Source organism: Coregonus clupeaformis, chromosome 17, assembly GCF_020615455.1.
Source record: "Coregonus clupeaformis isolate EN_2021a chromosome 17, ASM2061545v1, whole genome shotgun sequence".
Lineage (NCBI taxonomy): Eukaryota > Metazoa > Chordata > Actinopteri > Salmoniformes > Salmonidae > Coregonus > Coregonus clupeaformis.
In genome coordinates this window covers 37,841,839-37,858,729 of record NC_059208.1, presented here as the reverse complement: position 1 = coordinate 37,858,729, position 16,891 = coordinate 37,841,839, and the positions used below count along the sequence as shown (strand labels likewise).

Here is a 16,891-nt window from a genome sequence, read left to right as displayed (position 1 = left end):
CAATATCACATACTCTCTAAATATCATTGAAACATAAATGTATGTATAGTCAGATCTACACAACCCATCATGACACTTCAATTAGTTTCAAATAATTTATTTGATGTTTTTCTCTCATGAAGCCAGCTTCTTCGACCACAATAGAAAACAGAAAGAATAAAACAAAGTATTAAAATTGCACACGTGGGAGCATAAATCAGATATTCTTCATATAGATTCTTTTTCATCAAAAAAGAGCACCTAAAATTGAGATTTCAGCATCCCAAGGAGCCATTATAACGTTTGTGCCCTTATTTGGGATGTCGGTGATTCCTCACGAAACCAGGACAAAAAAATACCATGATTTGAGGGATGTTCATGACGTTTAATCCATAGAATTCTCCTTTGGAGGAAGGATGGTTGACATATTAGACATTTGTATTTAAAAGCAGAATTGATAATAATTAATCGAAGTTGTCATATTTATTACATTTTGGCCTTACCCAGGCCTCCTTTAAGACGCCATAATGTTTCATTTCATGTCTTTACCACTTACTTTGAAACATGAGTGGTATTTTGATTTCAATAACAATTTTCTTACATTAATTAATGAATATAATATAAACAAGAATATAGAAGAAGAAAATATTGTCACTTTTTTTATATATTGTACATCGTGCAAATCACCAGCAGAGGGCAACCATTTTGAATCAATTTTCACATTCACTCTGTTGTTAATGCTTACAAATTGGATCATAACTCTAAAAGTAGCAGAGATCCCACTCTGGAACTTTGATATGTCCATAAAGTATATTATTTTCAACAATATATAGAAACAATAGCTGAATCAAAAATAATTAAAATTCTGTATTCATAAATGAATGTAAGAAAATTGTTATTGAAAACAAAATACTACTCATATTACCGAGCAAACGGTAAAGCTTCAAATGCCACCAATGTTTGCTTTGTAGCAACTACAGATAAAACATTATGGAGTCTTAAAAGAGACCTGGGTAAGACCAAAATGTCATAAATATGCCAACTTTGATGAGTTATTTCTCAATTATGCTTCTAGATACAAATGCTAAATATATGTCAACAATCCCTCCTCCGAATGACAATTTTATAGATTCAATGTCGTAAAAATCCCATAAATCATGGTATTTTTTTCACCCACATCACCCATGTGCTGTAGTCTCACATAGTAACACCAGAGACACAAACATAATACCTTTTCCATTCAAAACTATGCTTTCAAAGTACTATAGATACAGTAGATATACTACTGTTTTTCATTCTACCACATTAATTCCACTAGAGGGCAAACAGTGATACATAAAAAAATATATCATATTAATGTGTATTGGTGATCATTCCATAATGTATCATCAGTGTTTTCAATCATCTGCATTAAGGCTAGCTGAAATCCATTTTGTGGTTCAAACAGAAACAGTAATTGAACAAAAGAGAATTGTCATGATGTTACATATAGCCATATAGCCACGGTTTGCCAGAAACTACATATGAGGGGTGTTCCCAAGGCTCCAAATGCATCTTGGACTTGTAGATTACCTGGGCCCAGATTCACAAATCACATTACGCAAAAACTTAAGAAGCTTCTTAAGAAAAAAAATAAGAAGTTCATAAGATAGTTCGTAAGTGCAATTCCTCAACAATATCTTAAGATTTAATGATTTTCCGACAAACTTCTCAAATATCTTGTTAGAATCTTCTTAAGATGTTTGTTGCTAGGCAACCGGCAATCATGTTAGCATATTTCCTACTGAGATTACTGTTCTAAAACATGTTCTTGGGTTTAAAATAATAAATACTGAAACTTTCAGATTAAGTTTGTGAGTGAATGTTCAATTGCTTTCATGAGCTTATTCTCTCACTGCCCTGAGTTTAAGACAAGGGTTTAGCTATCTTGGAATTAAGAACAAATCCAAAAATGTTATTTTCAAGAATCTAATTTCTTCTTAACTTTTTGCTTAAGGAGAAACATAAGAAATAGGGCAAGAACATTTCCAATAACCTTTTTCAGGAATAGCAACTTTGCTTAACTTTCTTCATAAGTCTATAGTTAAGGAAAAAATGGCAGTTAAGAAGACATTTCTTAAGAAGGTTTTATGAATCTGTGCCCAGATCTTTATATCATCTGTATGAGCAAATCCAGCAGGCACAGGGACCAGATGATATAAGCATCATTGAGGATGCGTCCAAAATGACATTCTAATCCCTTTATAGTGCACTATTTTTGACCAGGGCCCATAGGTCTCTGGTCAAAGTAGTGCACTACAGTGAATAATGTGCCATTTGGAATGCAACCTGAATCGTTACAGTGCTGATGCAGAGTTTATTTACAGTAGAGCCGTTATGTTGTTGAACTAAGCTAACTAAAACTAAACTGACCGGACCCTTTTACCATACTTTTGTATTCCACTAACTTGCATAGACATGTGATCATCACCCAACAGTACACACCTGATGGTAAAAATACAACACGCGTATATATTCAAACTTATAGGCTACAATATGTACCATGTTTTCATATTTTCTTTACACTTTTACCATTAAATAGAGGAGTTTATTTAATTTGATTTGCCAGTCATGCTCCGCTACAGGCTCCACCATTCATCTCATAAACTACATAAAACGGTTATTTTTTTATTCAAAACCAATAATCCCTGATCCTATGTCAAATAAAACATTGTACTTCAAAAAAGATTATAAACATTAAATCAATCATTTCAAAGAAACAAAATACAGGAAAACAAAAATCATATTGCTAGATAAAATCAAATATTAATCACATAACTTGAGCAATTTGGCGAGCCGACTGACGTCTACCGATGGCAAGACTCATCTGTAAAATAGAGAGATAAAGAGGAGTTATGAGACACAATTCAGACACAGGTATGGATTGGACAACCACATTTCATGACTAACTGAGGGGTGTATTCACTAGAAACCAAACGGATGCAGACGGGCGAAAACAGAGCGGGAATAACCTGGACTTGTCCAATAAGAAACGCTTGGTTTCTTTGCAGAATGTTCTGCAATGGTTTGCACTGATGAATACACCCCATGTATGCAGGTATTTAGCTACACTATACATACAAAAGTATGTGAATACACCTTAAAATGAGTGGATTCGGCTATTTCAGCCACACCTGTTGCTGACAGGTGTATCAAATCGAGCACACATCTATGCAATCTCCATAGACAAACATTGGCAGTAGAATGGCCTTACTGAAGTGCTCAGTGACTTTCAACATGGCACTGTCATAAGATGCCACCTTTCCAAAAAGTCAGTTCGTCAAAAATCTTAACGCTACAGCATACAATGACATTCTAGACGATTCTGTGCTTCCAACTTTGTTGCAACAGTTTGGGGAAGGCCCTTTCCTGTTTCAGCTTGACAATACCCCTGTGCACAAAGCGAGGTCCATACAGAAATGGTTTGTCGAGATCAGTGTGGAAAAACTTGACTGGCCTGCACAGAGCCCTGACCTCAACCCCATCAAAAACCTTTGGAATGAATTGGAACGCCGACTGCGAGCCAGGCCTAATCACGCAACATCAGTGCCTGACCAGCCTCTTGTGGCTGAATGGAAGCAAGTCCCTGCAGCAATGTTCCAACATCTAGTGGAAAGCCTTCCCAGAAGAGTGGATGCTGTTATAGTAGCAAAGGGGGGAGCAACTCCATATTAATGCCCATGATTTTGGAATGAGATGTTCGACGAGCAGGTGTCCACATACTTTTGGTAATGTAGTGTATTTGTAAGGAAGTGACATATACTGACCTACTCTCAGGCCAGCCGCTGCCCCCACATTCCTGCTGCTCCTGGACACAAGCACTCCTCTCTCCTCCTCCTCCTCCTCCTCCTCTTCCTCCTGCACCTCCTCCTCCCTCCCTTCCTCCTGACCAGGTAATGGGTAGGGGGTAGAGGCCAGCATAGAGGTCTCTGATGGGTACTCACACACCTGCTCCAGCTGGGTCTCATCGAAGCACACCTTCACCTGGAGGGGGGTGAACAAGACAGACACAGGATAGAGGCTTAGTGCAGTGCACATAATAGAGCCACACCCTTACAGACAGCCTGACCACATTGCAGTGTTACTTAATAAGGATGGACATGCTTCAAGAACAATAACAAAAAATAACCTGTACTTTCAGTGTTGCCCTTATTTCGTATGAAAGGGAGATGTTGAAGGCACCCATAAAAACGTCATGATTAGGTTGTACTGAGTCAGACCCTTCCTGACAAAAATGTGTGTAACCTACAGTTTGTTTACTTATCAAGGACACTGAGAGTTCACTTTGGTGTAAACAAAGTTGCTGCCTGGACCCAACAGGAAGTAAAACCTGGCCCCTGTAGAGGTCTGTGTAGTACATTATATTATAGGTCGTTATAGTGCATTATATTATAGGTTGGTGTAGTACATTTATATTCACCACAGACTGACTGACCACACACTCCTGATAATAACCTGGTGTGAGAGAGGTTGGACGAATCAAGCTCAGGCCCAGGAGGCTAATCCCTTACTGAACTGATTAACCCAGGCTAACACAGCAGGGGAGAACATGGAGGAGAACCAGAGAGAGAGAGAGAGGAAGAAAGGACGTGCACTGTGTCAATCGCTAATCAACGAATACTCGTAGAAATGTCTTACACCGGATGTGGGGCAGCCGCTGTCCACAAGAATGGTACCTTGGTCTAGTTTGAGAGGAATAGATGCGCCAAGGGAGCCTGGGGATTGAGGAGGGGGAGACCAAAAGATTTGACAAAGGATGAGGAGGAGAGCGTAAGTCACCCCCCTCTGTGAGATGATGCCGCTGCTCGGGGGAGCTGACGACAAACAGTCTCAAGGACAGCAACGTGAGCAACAGGAAGCGCCAATAGGCTACGAAAGAGTTACAGCAGGACGACTATAGTAAAGGAGAGCTGTGCTTAACAGCTAGGAGTACTGAGTGGGTGAGATTCATTCAGGTGAATAATGCATCCAATTAGGTTTGGATATATTTGGAATATTTCGGTCAGAGTATGTCCATTCAGTTGCAGCACTGATTATCATGAAATGTAGTCATGATGATGCACATCATCATTGTATTCTCAGTTATAGTCCTGCAAAATAATGGTAAAAATGTCCCTTATTGACCTAATGTGTGCATTAAACAGAGGATGATACTTTGTCATAATCCACATCCTGCATCATAGTCGATTAATAAACATCCACTGCATAATTGATTCATTCAAAACCAAAGTGTCTTTAGGGGAGATCGGGTATGTTGAGCCGCTTTTTTACATTCAGCATCACTACGTCAAGGGAAATATAGTATTCTTTCTAACAAATATATCTCTATATATTTCAGGATGTTGTGTATCCCTGGAAATAATCAGAATTCATGTAAACATAACAGTTTTGAAAACATAGCTTTTCCAAATAAAGTGGTCTCTTGGCACAACTTACCCCGGGTATGGGGTAAGTTGAACATAGGGACACGGGGGGCCAGTATGAAAAATGTATGCACTCACTAACTGTAAGTTGCTCTGGATAAGAGCATCTGCTAAATGACTAAAATGTTAAAAATGTAAGTTGAGCAGCCTTGGGGTAAGTGGGTGATTGTGTCCTGTGACAGTGGGTGATTGTGTCCTGTGACAGTGGGTGATGGTGCTGTTAGGTCAAAGTTTAATTGATGAAATGGGGGAGTGGTATATTGTATATCTTAAATGTATACCTACATTCAGATATTGATCTCACTGTTCAATGTCACTTATCCTCCCATTTCTTGACCAGTTGTCTGGAACAGAGATGTTGTTTTCAATGTGCCAATTTGTAGGCAAGTTCTCTGCACTTAAGGCTACTAAGCCCATGATACTGGTCCGCGAGATTCTTGATATGTTTAGCATCTCAGACTCGATGTCGTCAGATAAGACTTTGTGTGCCTCTGTTACTCTTTCATAGCCTCTCTTTCGCACAGGTACATGTTTGTTTTCTTTTTTTGTCAATGTACCTCTTACATTTACGTCATTTAGCAGACGCTCTTATCCAGAGCGACTTACAGTTAGTGAATACATATTTTATATAATTTTTTTATTTTTATTTTTTATACTGGCCCCCCGTGGGAATCGAACCCACAACCCTGGCGTTGCAAACGCCATGCTCAATCAACTGAGCTACATCCCTGCCGGCCATTCCCTCCCCTACCCTGGACGACGCTGGGCCAATTGTGCGCCGCCCATGAGTCTCCCGGTCGCGGCCGGCTGCGACAGAGCCTGGATTCAAACCAGGATCTCTAGTGGAACTTGGACCACTGTGCCACTCAGGAGCTCTTCAGTGTCATTCAGTAAATCTTTTCATCCCTTGCTGCTGCTCGAATAGACTTCTTCCCTTATCTCAATTCCTTGGCTGAGCTCTCAAGAACCCCTGCTTGTTTTACGTTTTGTAAACATGGGGCATGATTATGTCTGCTCTGTCACAATAAAAATGCACTATATTGAGTTCATATGCATATTATGCATAAAACGGACAAAATGTAATCATCATTTGTATGGAGTATGGTGGCCATTGTTTACCCCAGCGTTTCCCAAACTCGGTCCTGGGGACCCCAAGGGGTGCATGTTTTTTTTTTCCCCCCTAGCACTACACAGCTGATTCAAATAATGAACTCATCATTAAGCTTTGATTATTGGAATCAGCTGTGTAGTGCTAGGGCTAAAACCAAAACATGCATCCCTTGGGGTCCAGAGGACCGAGTTTGGGAAGCCCTGACTTACCCCATGGCCATTGGCTCAACTTATCCCAAGGCAAACATTTTGACTACTATATACAGTGAATACGGAAAGTATTCAGACCCCTTTACTTTTTCCACATTTTGTTACATTACAGCCTTATTATAAAAGGGATTAAATTATATGTTTCCCTCATCAATCTACACACAATACCCCATAATGATAAAGCAAAAAAAGTTTAAAATATAAAAATAACAGAAAAACCTTATTTACATAAGTATTCAGACCCTTTGCTATGAGACTCGAAATTAAGCTCAAGTGCATCCTGTTTCCATTGATCATCCTTGAGATGTTTCTACAACTTGATTGGAGTCCACCTGTGGTAAATTCTATTGATTTGAAAGGCACACACCTGTCTACAGTTGAAGTCGGAAGTTTACATACACCTTAGCCAAATACATTTAAACTCAGTTTTTCACAATTCCTGACATTTAATCCTAGTAAAAATTCCCTGCCTTTGGTCAGTTAGGATCACCACTTTATTTTAAGAATGTGAAATGTCAGAATAATACTAGAGAGAATGATTTATTTCAGCTTTTATTTCTTTCATCACATTCCCAGTGGGTCAGAAGTTTACATACATTCAATTAGTATTTGGTAGCGTTGCCTTTAAATTGTTTAACTTGGGTCAAACGTTTCAGGTAGCCTTCCATCAGCTTCCCACAATAAGTTGGGTGAATTTTGGCCCATTCCTCCTGACAGAGCTGGTGTAACTGAGTCAGGTTTGTAGGCCTCCTTGCTCGCACACGCTTTTTCAATTCTGCCCACACATTTTCTATAGGATTGAGGTCAGGGCTTTGTGATGGCCACTCCAATACCTTGACTTTGTTGTCCTTAAGCCATTTTGCCACAACTTTGGAAGTATGCTTGGGGTCGTTGTCCATTTGGAAGACCCATTTGCGACCAAGCTTTAACTTCCTGACTGATGTCTTGAGATGTTGCTTCAATATATCCACATAATTTTCCTTCCTCATGATGCCATCCTCATGAAGTCCCCTTTTTCCTCCAAACATAACGATGGTCATTATGGCCGAACAGTTCTATTTTTGTTTCATCAGACCAGAGGACATTTCTCCAAAAAGTACGATCTTTGTCCCCATGTGCAGTTGCAAACCGTAGTCTGGCTTTTTTATGGCAGTTTTGGAGCAGTGGCTTCTTCCTTGCTGAGCGGCCTTTCAGGTTATGTCGATATAGGACTTGTTTTACTGTGGATATAGATACCTTTGTACCTGTTTCCTCCAGCATCTTCACAAGGTCCTTTGCTGTTGTTCTGGGATTGATTTGCACTTTTCGCACCAAAGTACGTTCATCTCTAGGAGACAGAATGCGTCTCCTTCCTGAGCAGTATGATGGCTGCGTGGTTCCATGGTGTTTATACTTCCGTACTATTGTTTGTACAGATGAACGTAGTACCTTCAGGCGTTTGGAAATTGCTGCCAAGGATGAACCAGACTTGTGGAAGTCTACCATTTTTTTAATGCTGATTTATTTTGATTTTCCCATGATGTCAAGCAAAGAGGCACTGAGTTTGAAGGTAGGCCTTGAAATAGATCCACAGGAACACCTCCAATTGACTCAAATTATGTCAATTAGCTTATCAGAAGCTTCTAAAGCCATGACATCATTTTCATCAACTTAGTGTATGTAAACTTCTGACCCACTGGAATTGTGATACAGTGAATTATAAGTGAAATAATCTGTCTGTAAACAATTGTTGGGAAAATTACTTGTGTCATGCACAAAGTAGATGTCCTAACCGACTTGCCAAAACTATAGTTTGTTAAAAATAAATTTGTGGAGTGGTTGAAAAACAAGTTTTAATGACTCCAACCTAAGTGTATGTACACTTCCGACTTCAACTGTATATAAGGTTCCACAGTTGACAGTGCATGTCAGAGCAAAAACCAAGCCATGAGGTCGAAGGAATTGTCTGTAGAGCTCCGGGACAGGATTGTGTCTGGGCACAGATCTGAGGAAGGGTACCAAAACATTTCTGCAGTATTGAATGTCCACAAGAACACAGTGGCCTCCATCATTCCTAAATATAAGAAGTTTGGAACCATCAAGACTCTTCCTAGAGCTGGCCTCCCGGCCAAAATGAGCAATCGGGGGAGAAGGGCCTTGGTCAGGGAGGTGACCAAGAACCCGATGGTCATTCTGACAGCGCTCCAGAGTTCCTCTGTGGAGATGGAAGAACCTTCCAGATGGATAACCATCTCTGCAGCACTCCACCAATCAGGCCTTTATAGTAGAGTGGCCAGACGGAAGCCACTTCTCAGTAAAAGGCACTTGACAGCCTGTTTGGAGTTTGCCAAAAGGCACCTAAAGGACTCAGACCATGAGAAACAAGATTCTCTGGTCTGATGAAACCAAGATTGAACTCTTTGGCCTGAATGCCAAGCATCACGTCTGGAGGAAACCTGGCACCATCCCTACGGTGAAGCGTGGTGGTGGCAGCATCATGCTGTGGGAATGTTTTTCAGCGGCAGGGACTGGGAGACTAGTCAGGACCGAGGGAAAGATGAACGGAACAAAGTACATCGATATCCTTGATGAAAGCCTGCTCCAGAGCGCTCAGGACCTCAGACTGGGGTGAAGGTTCACCTTCCAACAGGACAACGACCCTAAGCACCCAGCCAAGACAACTTAGTAGTGGCTTCGGGACAAGTCTCTGAATGTCCTTGAGTGGCCCAGCCAGAGCCCGGACTTGAAACTGATCTAACATCTCTGGAGAGACATGAAAATAGCTGTGCAGCGACGCTCCCCATCCAACCTGACAGAGCTTGAGAGGATCTGCAGAGAAGAATGGGAGAAACTCCCCAAATACAGGTGTGTCAAGCTTGCAGCGTCATACCCAAGAAGACTCGAGGCTGTAATTGCTGCCAAAGGTGCTTCAACAAAGTACTGAGTAAAGGGTCTGAATACTTATGTAAATGTTATATTTCAGTTATATATTTTTATAAATTGGCAACATTTTCTGCAAATCTGTTTTTGCTTTGTCATTATGGGGTATTGTGTGTAAATTAATGAAGAAAAATAACATGTTTATCCATTTTAGAAAAAGGCTGTAACGTAACAAAATGTGGAAAAAGTGTCGGAGTCTGAATGCTTTCCGAATGCACAGCTAGGAGGTACTTTCATGCTACAGTTGAAGTCGGAAGTTTACATACACTTAGGTTGGAGTCATTAAAACTTGTTTTTCAACCACTCCACAAATTTATTTTTAACAAACTATAGTTTTGGAAAGTCGGTTAGGACATCTACTTTGTGCATGACACAAGTAATTTTCCCAACAATTGTTTACAGACAGATTATTTCACTTATAATTCACTGTATCACAATTCCAGTGGGTCAGAAGTTTACATACACTAAGTTGACTGTGCCTTTAACCAGCTTGGAAAATTCCAGAAAAGGATGTCATGGCTTTAGAAGCTTCTGATAAGCTAATTGACATCATTTGAGTCAATTGGAGGTGTACCTGTGGATGTATTTCAAGGCCTACCTTCAAACTCAGTGCCTCTTTGCTTGATATCATGGGAAAATCAAAATAAATCAGCCAAGACCTCAGAAAAATAATTGTAGACCTCCACAAGTCTGGTTCATCCTTGGGAGCAATTTCCAAATGCCTGAAGGTACGACGTTCATCTGTACAAACAACAGTACGCAAGTATAAACACCATGGGACCACGCAGCCGTCATACTGCTCAGGAAGGAGACGCGTTCTGTCTCCTAGAGATGAACGTACTTTGGTGCGAAAAGTGCAAATCAATCCCAGAACAACAGCAAAGGACCTTGTGAAGATGCTTTAGGATACAGGTACAAAAGTATCTATATCCACAGTAAAACAAGTCCTATATCGTCATAACCTGAAAGGCCGCTCAGCAAGAAAGAAGCCACTGCTCCAAAACTGCCATAAAGAAAGCCAGACTACGGTTTGCAACTGCACATGGGGACAAAGATTGTACTTTTTTGATAAATGTCCTCTGGTCTGATGAAACAAAAACAGAACTGTTTGGCCATAATGACCATCGTTATGTTTGGAGGAAACCGGGTGACTTGCAAGCCGAAGAACACCATCCATCCCAACCGTGAAGCACGGGGGTGGCAGCATCATGCTGTGGGGGTGCTTTGCTGCAGGAGGGACTGGTGTACTTCACAAAATAGATGGCATCATGAGGAAGGAAAATTATGTGGATATATTGAAGCAACATCTCAAGACATCAGTCAGGAAGTTAAAGCTTGGTTGCAAATGGGTCTTCCAAATGGACAATGACCCCAAGCATACTTCCAAAGTTGTTGCAAAATGGCTTAAGGACAACAAAGTCAAGGTAACAAAGCCCTGACCTCAATCCTATAGAAATGTGTGGGCAGAACTGAAAAAGCGTGTGCGAGCAAGGAGGCCTACAAACCTGACTCAGTTACACCAGCTCTGTCAGGAGGAATGGGCCAAAATTCACCCAACTTATTGTGGGAAGCTTGTGGAAGGCTACCTGAAACGTTTGACCCAAGTTAAACAATTTAAAGGCAATGCTACCAAATACTAATTGAGTGTATGTAAACTTCTGACCCACTGGGAATGTGATGAAATAAATAAAAGCTGAAATAAATCATTCTCTCTACTATTATTCTGACATTTCACATTCTTAGAATTAAGTGGTGATCCTAACTGACCTAAGACCGGGAATTTTTACTAGGATTAAATGTCAGGAATTCAACTGTAGGTTTACGACCTGATATTGTAGCTAATAAAGACCCCAACTGATGTATAAAACAATCTTAAAACTATAAGATTTGGTTTAGACACAAGCATCATGAAACCTATAACACAATAAATTAATTTGAGTTTGTGAATTTTCTTTATTTTATTTTACCTAACTTGCTTACCACATTTTCCATGTGGTTTCTTCCTTCATAGACTACATGAAATGATGACCTTTTCCTAAATATTTGGTCACATGATTAATTTTGTATATGGTTTCTTAGAAACAAGGGGTGGCTCAACAAACCGTTTGGCTCAACTTACCCCACTCTCCCCTATATTTGCTATTTCTCTGTCTCTAAATTCAGAGGAAGTGAGCAGGCCTGAAAGAGGAAATGAGAGAAACTTTCCAGTGAATGCGTCCAAAATGTCACCCTTTTCTCTGCACTAGTTTTGACCAGGGCCATAGGGCCCTGGTCAAAGGTAGTGCATTATGTAGTGAAGACGGTGCCATTTGGGACTCAGACATGCAGTGTCTCAGCTAGGTTGTTGAGTTCCCTTCACTCCACTTCTGTTTAATCCCACCCTCCTCTTTCACTGACAAATGAGAGGCTGTTCCTCCTCAGTCGCACCAAAATTGGGCTTGATGATCCCATTTGAAGAATTATAAATTGGACATTAGGTTACGGTAGGACAGCATCAATAGTCAGTGTTGCGAAAACTATACAGACTCCTCAACTATAGTGCCATAGCTAAATTAACAAGTCAGTTATTTTTCATTTGAGGTGTTATCATTCATTTCCATATTTGAACAAGTCTTGAAAGGAGGGCATTGGCATCGCGAGACAATTAATTTCTTTCCTACCCTGCAAATGCTGATGTTATATGCCAATAGGTCAACGTTTGCCAAAATTCCAATGCAGCAAAACAAACTCAGCAGAAACAGGAAAATACAAAGGAAGACTTGTCGGGAAGGCAACAAGGGCAGGCTCAATTAAAGACAGGATCTGGCAGAGGAAGTAACCTGCAATGTAATGGTGTGACGCAGGCCGTGAACTGTGTAGCATCTTGCATTATGGACAGAAAAGTAGAGGAAAAAATATGCTGATAGGCTAAATACAATAGCAAAGTGCTTTATACTAAAGGTCATGCTGTCTGAGTAAAGTACAGTACATAAACCATAAATGTTTAAGTATAAAACAATAGATTGCTCTAAATATGCACATTCTGGTCTAACTTACTATATAAACAGACTGTACCAGACTCATCCCATTCTTAAGCTCTTGCTCTATTTGTGTGGGGAGACTGCCAGCCTGGCTTTTAGTTCTGCCCTGATGAGCCACTTTGTTATGTAGGTGTCCTAATTATAGTACTCGTGGTCCTCTGTAGCTCAGCTGGTAGAGCACGGCGCTTGTAACGCCAAGGTAGTGGGGTCGAACCCCGGGACCACCCATATACAAAAAAAAAAATTATGCACGCATGACTGTAAGTCGCTTTGGATAAAAGCGTCTGCTAAATGGCATATTATTATTATTATTATTATTATTATTATTATTATTAATACTCCAAAATACTCTTCTGTGTCTGAAATGGTACCCTATTCCTTATGTAGTGCACTACTTTTGGCCAGGGCCCATAGGTCTCTGGTTAAAAGGAGTGAACCCTGTTGGGGATAGGGTACCATTTCGGCAGCATCCTGTCTCTAACAGGCTATGGCTCCAAATGTTTTCATGAAAAGGGGACTCAATGTTAAAAACATTTTTAACTATTGTGGGAAAACTTGTCTTTCTATATGAAACAGAAAGAAGTGATGATTGATTCACAACACACATAGCTTGTCTCTGCAAAACCTCCAGTCAGACAGACAGAAAGAGATCTGGAGGAGGAGGGGTGGCTCTGGCTTTCGGTGTGGTTTCCTCTCCACCCCTCAAGTGTTACATGAAGGCTAATTTGAAAGTGTCTGGTAATGCTATACATTATGGTTACCCTAACAAATGATTTATGAAGGGTTTATAATTAGTTCATTATTAAATGAGACCGCACAGCCACTGCTACTAGTAGGGTACTTTACACCTGAGAATCATGATGTCGTGCTTGATAAGGCTTTAACAGGCTTAGCTCAGTTTATGTGTTCTAACTCTTCAGTGCAATCAAACAGGATGTTCTAATGCTAGTGAAAGGGGATTCTACATGATGGGGGGGTGATAAAAAGGTTCAAATGGAGGCAGGCGGGAAAAAGCGGACGTTTTTTGATAGTCAGAATACGAGTGTGAACACTCAAAACACTATCATCGATCTTATCCCATAACAAACTGATTTCGTTTTACAAATTGGGTCTTTATTAAACCCAACCTTAGAGGATGGGATCCATGATCATCACTACAAGATGCAATACATCATCAATACAATTTGCAGTGCATAGGCTGCAATATGCCAACAGGCAGTCTACACTCACCCCTTTGGGAGTTGCTTTGGGAGTCTTGACCAGGCAGGACTTGTCCAGGTTCTGATACCCGCCGATCACTTCGATCTCCTCCACAGTGGGGTACCTCTTCTTGCCTCTCTCTACTACCTCGGTTAGGACAGGCATCTGAGCCTGGGAAGACGTCTTGGCCGGGGGTCCTGAGGATACTGAAACTGCTTCCACGGCTGCCCCTCCAACAGGCTTCCTGGGGGTGATGGTGATGGTGGTGCCCCTCTTGACCTGCTGGCCTCCAGAGGAGCTTCTGATGGTGAAATGGGTCAGAGAATGGGAAGGAGAAGGAGAGACGGAGGGGGACTGGGATGGGGAGGGTGAGCATGGGGAGGATGATGGGGTGGGTGGGACTCCCTGGTCTGGGTGAATTGAGTTCTCAGGAGAGGGGGTCAGGAGAGATCTGGAGTTGATAGTAATGGACCGGGCCTGTTTGGGTTGGTTGGACTGGGTCTGCTTGGGTTGAGGAGGCCTTTCAGAGTGCAGTTGCAGATTGGACTGAGATTTTCTGGGATTTAGGAGTGTTTGCTGGTCCTTTTGCCTCGGATGCTTCTGCTGAGGTTCCTTATTAGGCTGGTTGTGTGATATCCTGGGGCTTTGCTGAGCTTTAGACTCTTTATCTTTCAAATTAGTTTTTTGTATAAAAGACGACCATGCTGCGTTGTCGTCGTGTGATGGTCTCTGTACTTCCTGTTGTTCTCGCAACTGAAGCTGTTCCACCTGACAATGTACAGTCTGAAGTCCGGACTTCTCATCGCTTGAAGAGGCCTTATTCCCAGGTGCCCCACCACCACCCCACAGCTGCTTCTGTGTCAGCCTCCCAACTGATCTCTCTGGACTGCATGTCTCCTGTTGTTCTGCTGTTATGTGGGACTGTACCTTGGGAGTGTGTGATGGGATAGACCTATCCACGGTCCTGTCACTCACGCACACTGCCGTCCTGGACCCCACCGTTTTCAAGTTATAGATCCGGCTCATCTCAGCAAGAGAGTGAGGGTGAGGCGGAGAGGGGGAGAGAGAGTCTAAGGGTGAGGGAGAGTGTGAAGGAGGCAAATAATGCAGCCTGTACTCTTCCTCCGAGAGTTTATCCTCTCCTTCTTCTCCTCTACCTCCACTGCCTCTGGTGTCCTGTTTTCTCTGCTGACCCCTGTCGCACCGCAACTCCTCTACTACATGTTTTGTTGGATCTTCCTCTCTCTCAGTCGCGTGAGAGCTGAACAAGGCTACTTCAGAGGCTGTGATGGAGATCACCCCGGTTTCTTTCTCTCCTTTGACAGCTTGCAAAAACGAGAGAGGAACAGGAAGCTGGGGGACGGCTTTCGACACGCTCACTTCCTGTGTGACGTCAAACTGAGTGGATGTTGTCTGTGGTGCAGAGCCTTCCTGTCTCTGTCTCTCTCGCTCCATTTCGTTCCCCCTCTCTCCTTCCTCATACCAGTCTGAACTTGAAGCTTTTCTAGTACTTCTAGTCCCAGACTTTTCCATCCCCTCAGTCGCATCTCCATCATCCCCCGTCGCTGCCACTCCCTCTATGTTCTTCAGCCTCTCCTTCTCTCTCTGCTGGATTTTCTCTTGCAAGGATTCGATGTGAGAGGGCTTGCCAATCCTCCAACTATCCCTCCTCTCCACACCTTTCCCTCCCTCTCCTTCACAGCTCTGGTCGTCTTCGCTTTGGAGGCTTGCCTCCCCCACACCATAGAACACTGTTCTGGGTATGTGTATCTCAAGTGACGTTGGAGGGATTCCAACTGAGGCAACACACTTTGGAGACTTAGGACACTTAGGGGTCACTTCCTGAACTGACTTTTCGGGATAAACATGACTGTGCACGTGTGCGCCAGGTGGATGTGTGCTGTCCTTGCTTACCTCACCTGGCACCCTATAAGCTTTGCGCCCTCTCTCAGTCTCTGTGTCTTCCCTCATCACGCCTTTGCTATCCTGAGTCAATGTTTGGGTCCCTTTGTGATTGTCACGTTCATTCACTGTCCCTCCCACTCTCTCTATCTTGTTGATAAGATCCTCTGTGTGCTGTGACAGTGCTGACTGGGTTGGATGGTGCCCCGGTGCTCCTTGGCTACTATGCCAATCTGTTCCTCTATGCACCACAGTGCCAAGCAAGGTTGATGAGCACTCTGTAAATGCTGACACATGTCTGTAATGATTATCAACAAACTGAGGAGGACTGGCTCTGTCTACGGAGAGGGTGATCACACAGTTTTGCTGAGTTGTTTCAACTGAAATTGTGCAGTCCCTTACTTCTGACACCCTCTTTATGTCCCTTGCGTCTGATCCTCTCCTAAAGTCTGAACCCGTTCTCTCCCGCATTTGAGGTTCTGCCTGTCTTCCACCCACCACCTCTCTCTCTGTGCTCCTCGCCCTCTCCATCCCTCTCTCGCTTTCTTCTTTCATTCGCTTTACCTCTCTTTCCACTGCTCTCTCTCGTCCATCATGTTTGATGGGCACTCTTCGGGCAAATGAGGCCTCTGTATTTTTAACTGAGGCCATTGTAAACCCTGCCTCCCCATACATATTCTCTGTTAGTTCCTTTGTCCCCTTGTTGCTAAATTCTAACTCCACTCCTGTTACTATCTCGACCCAACGGTCAATCTCTTTCCCTGTGTTACTTTCCAAAGCAGGCTGTCTCTCATGCTGTCCTTCTACCTCCCTGTCTGCTTTTATGCATCCCTCTCTATGCTTCCCTGCCTGCTCTTTATCTGAAAGCCAGGTCCAGCCCCCCTGCTTGCCTCCCCTCCCTGACCATTCCCCCCCCACTACATCTCCCCTAGCTGCCACCCTCCTGTCTGAATATGTCCTCTCCACCACCTTCCTATCATGGTTCCCCTCATCCTGCATGCCATTCTCCTTTGCGCATATCACCCGTTCAGAGAAGCTGAATGACCGCTTGGGCACATCCCTGAATCCTGCATGTTTATCCTCCCCTCT

At 42.4% G+C, this 16,891-nt stretch overlaps 1 protein-coding gene across 1 annotated transcript; it reads right to left on the bottom strand.

Annotated features, from left to right (window-relative positions):
• Positions 1-81: 81 nt before the first annotated feature.
• On the bottom strand, positions 82-16,659 carry LOC121586346. The gene is made up of 3 exons (XM_041902964.2): positions 13,931-16,659; positions 3,786-4,002; positions 82-2,845 (listed from the first exon to the last, which is right to left on the bottom strand). The coding sequence occupies exons 1-3, from the start codon at positions 16,475-16,477 to the stop codon at positions 2,826-2,828; spliced, it is 2,784 nt and encodes a 927-aa protein (XP_041758898.2). The 5' UTR covers positions 16,478-16,659; the 3' UTR covers positions 82-2,825.
• Between the last annotated feature and the right edge of the window lie 232 nt (positions 16,660-16,891).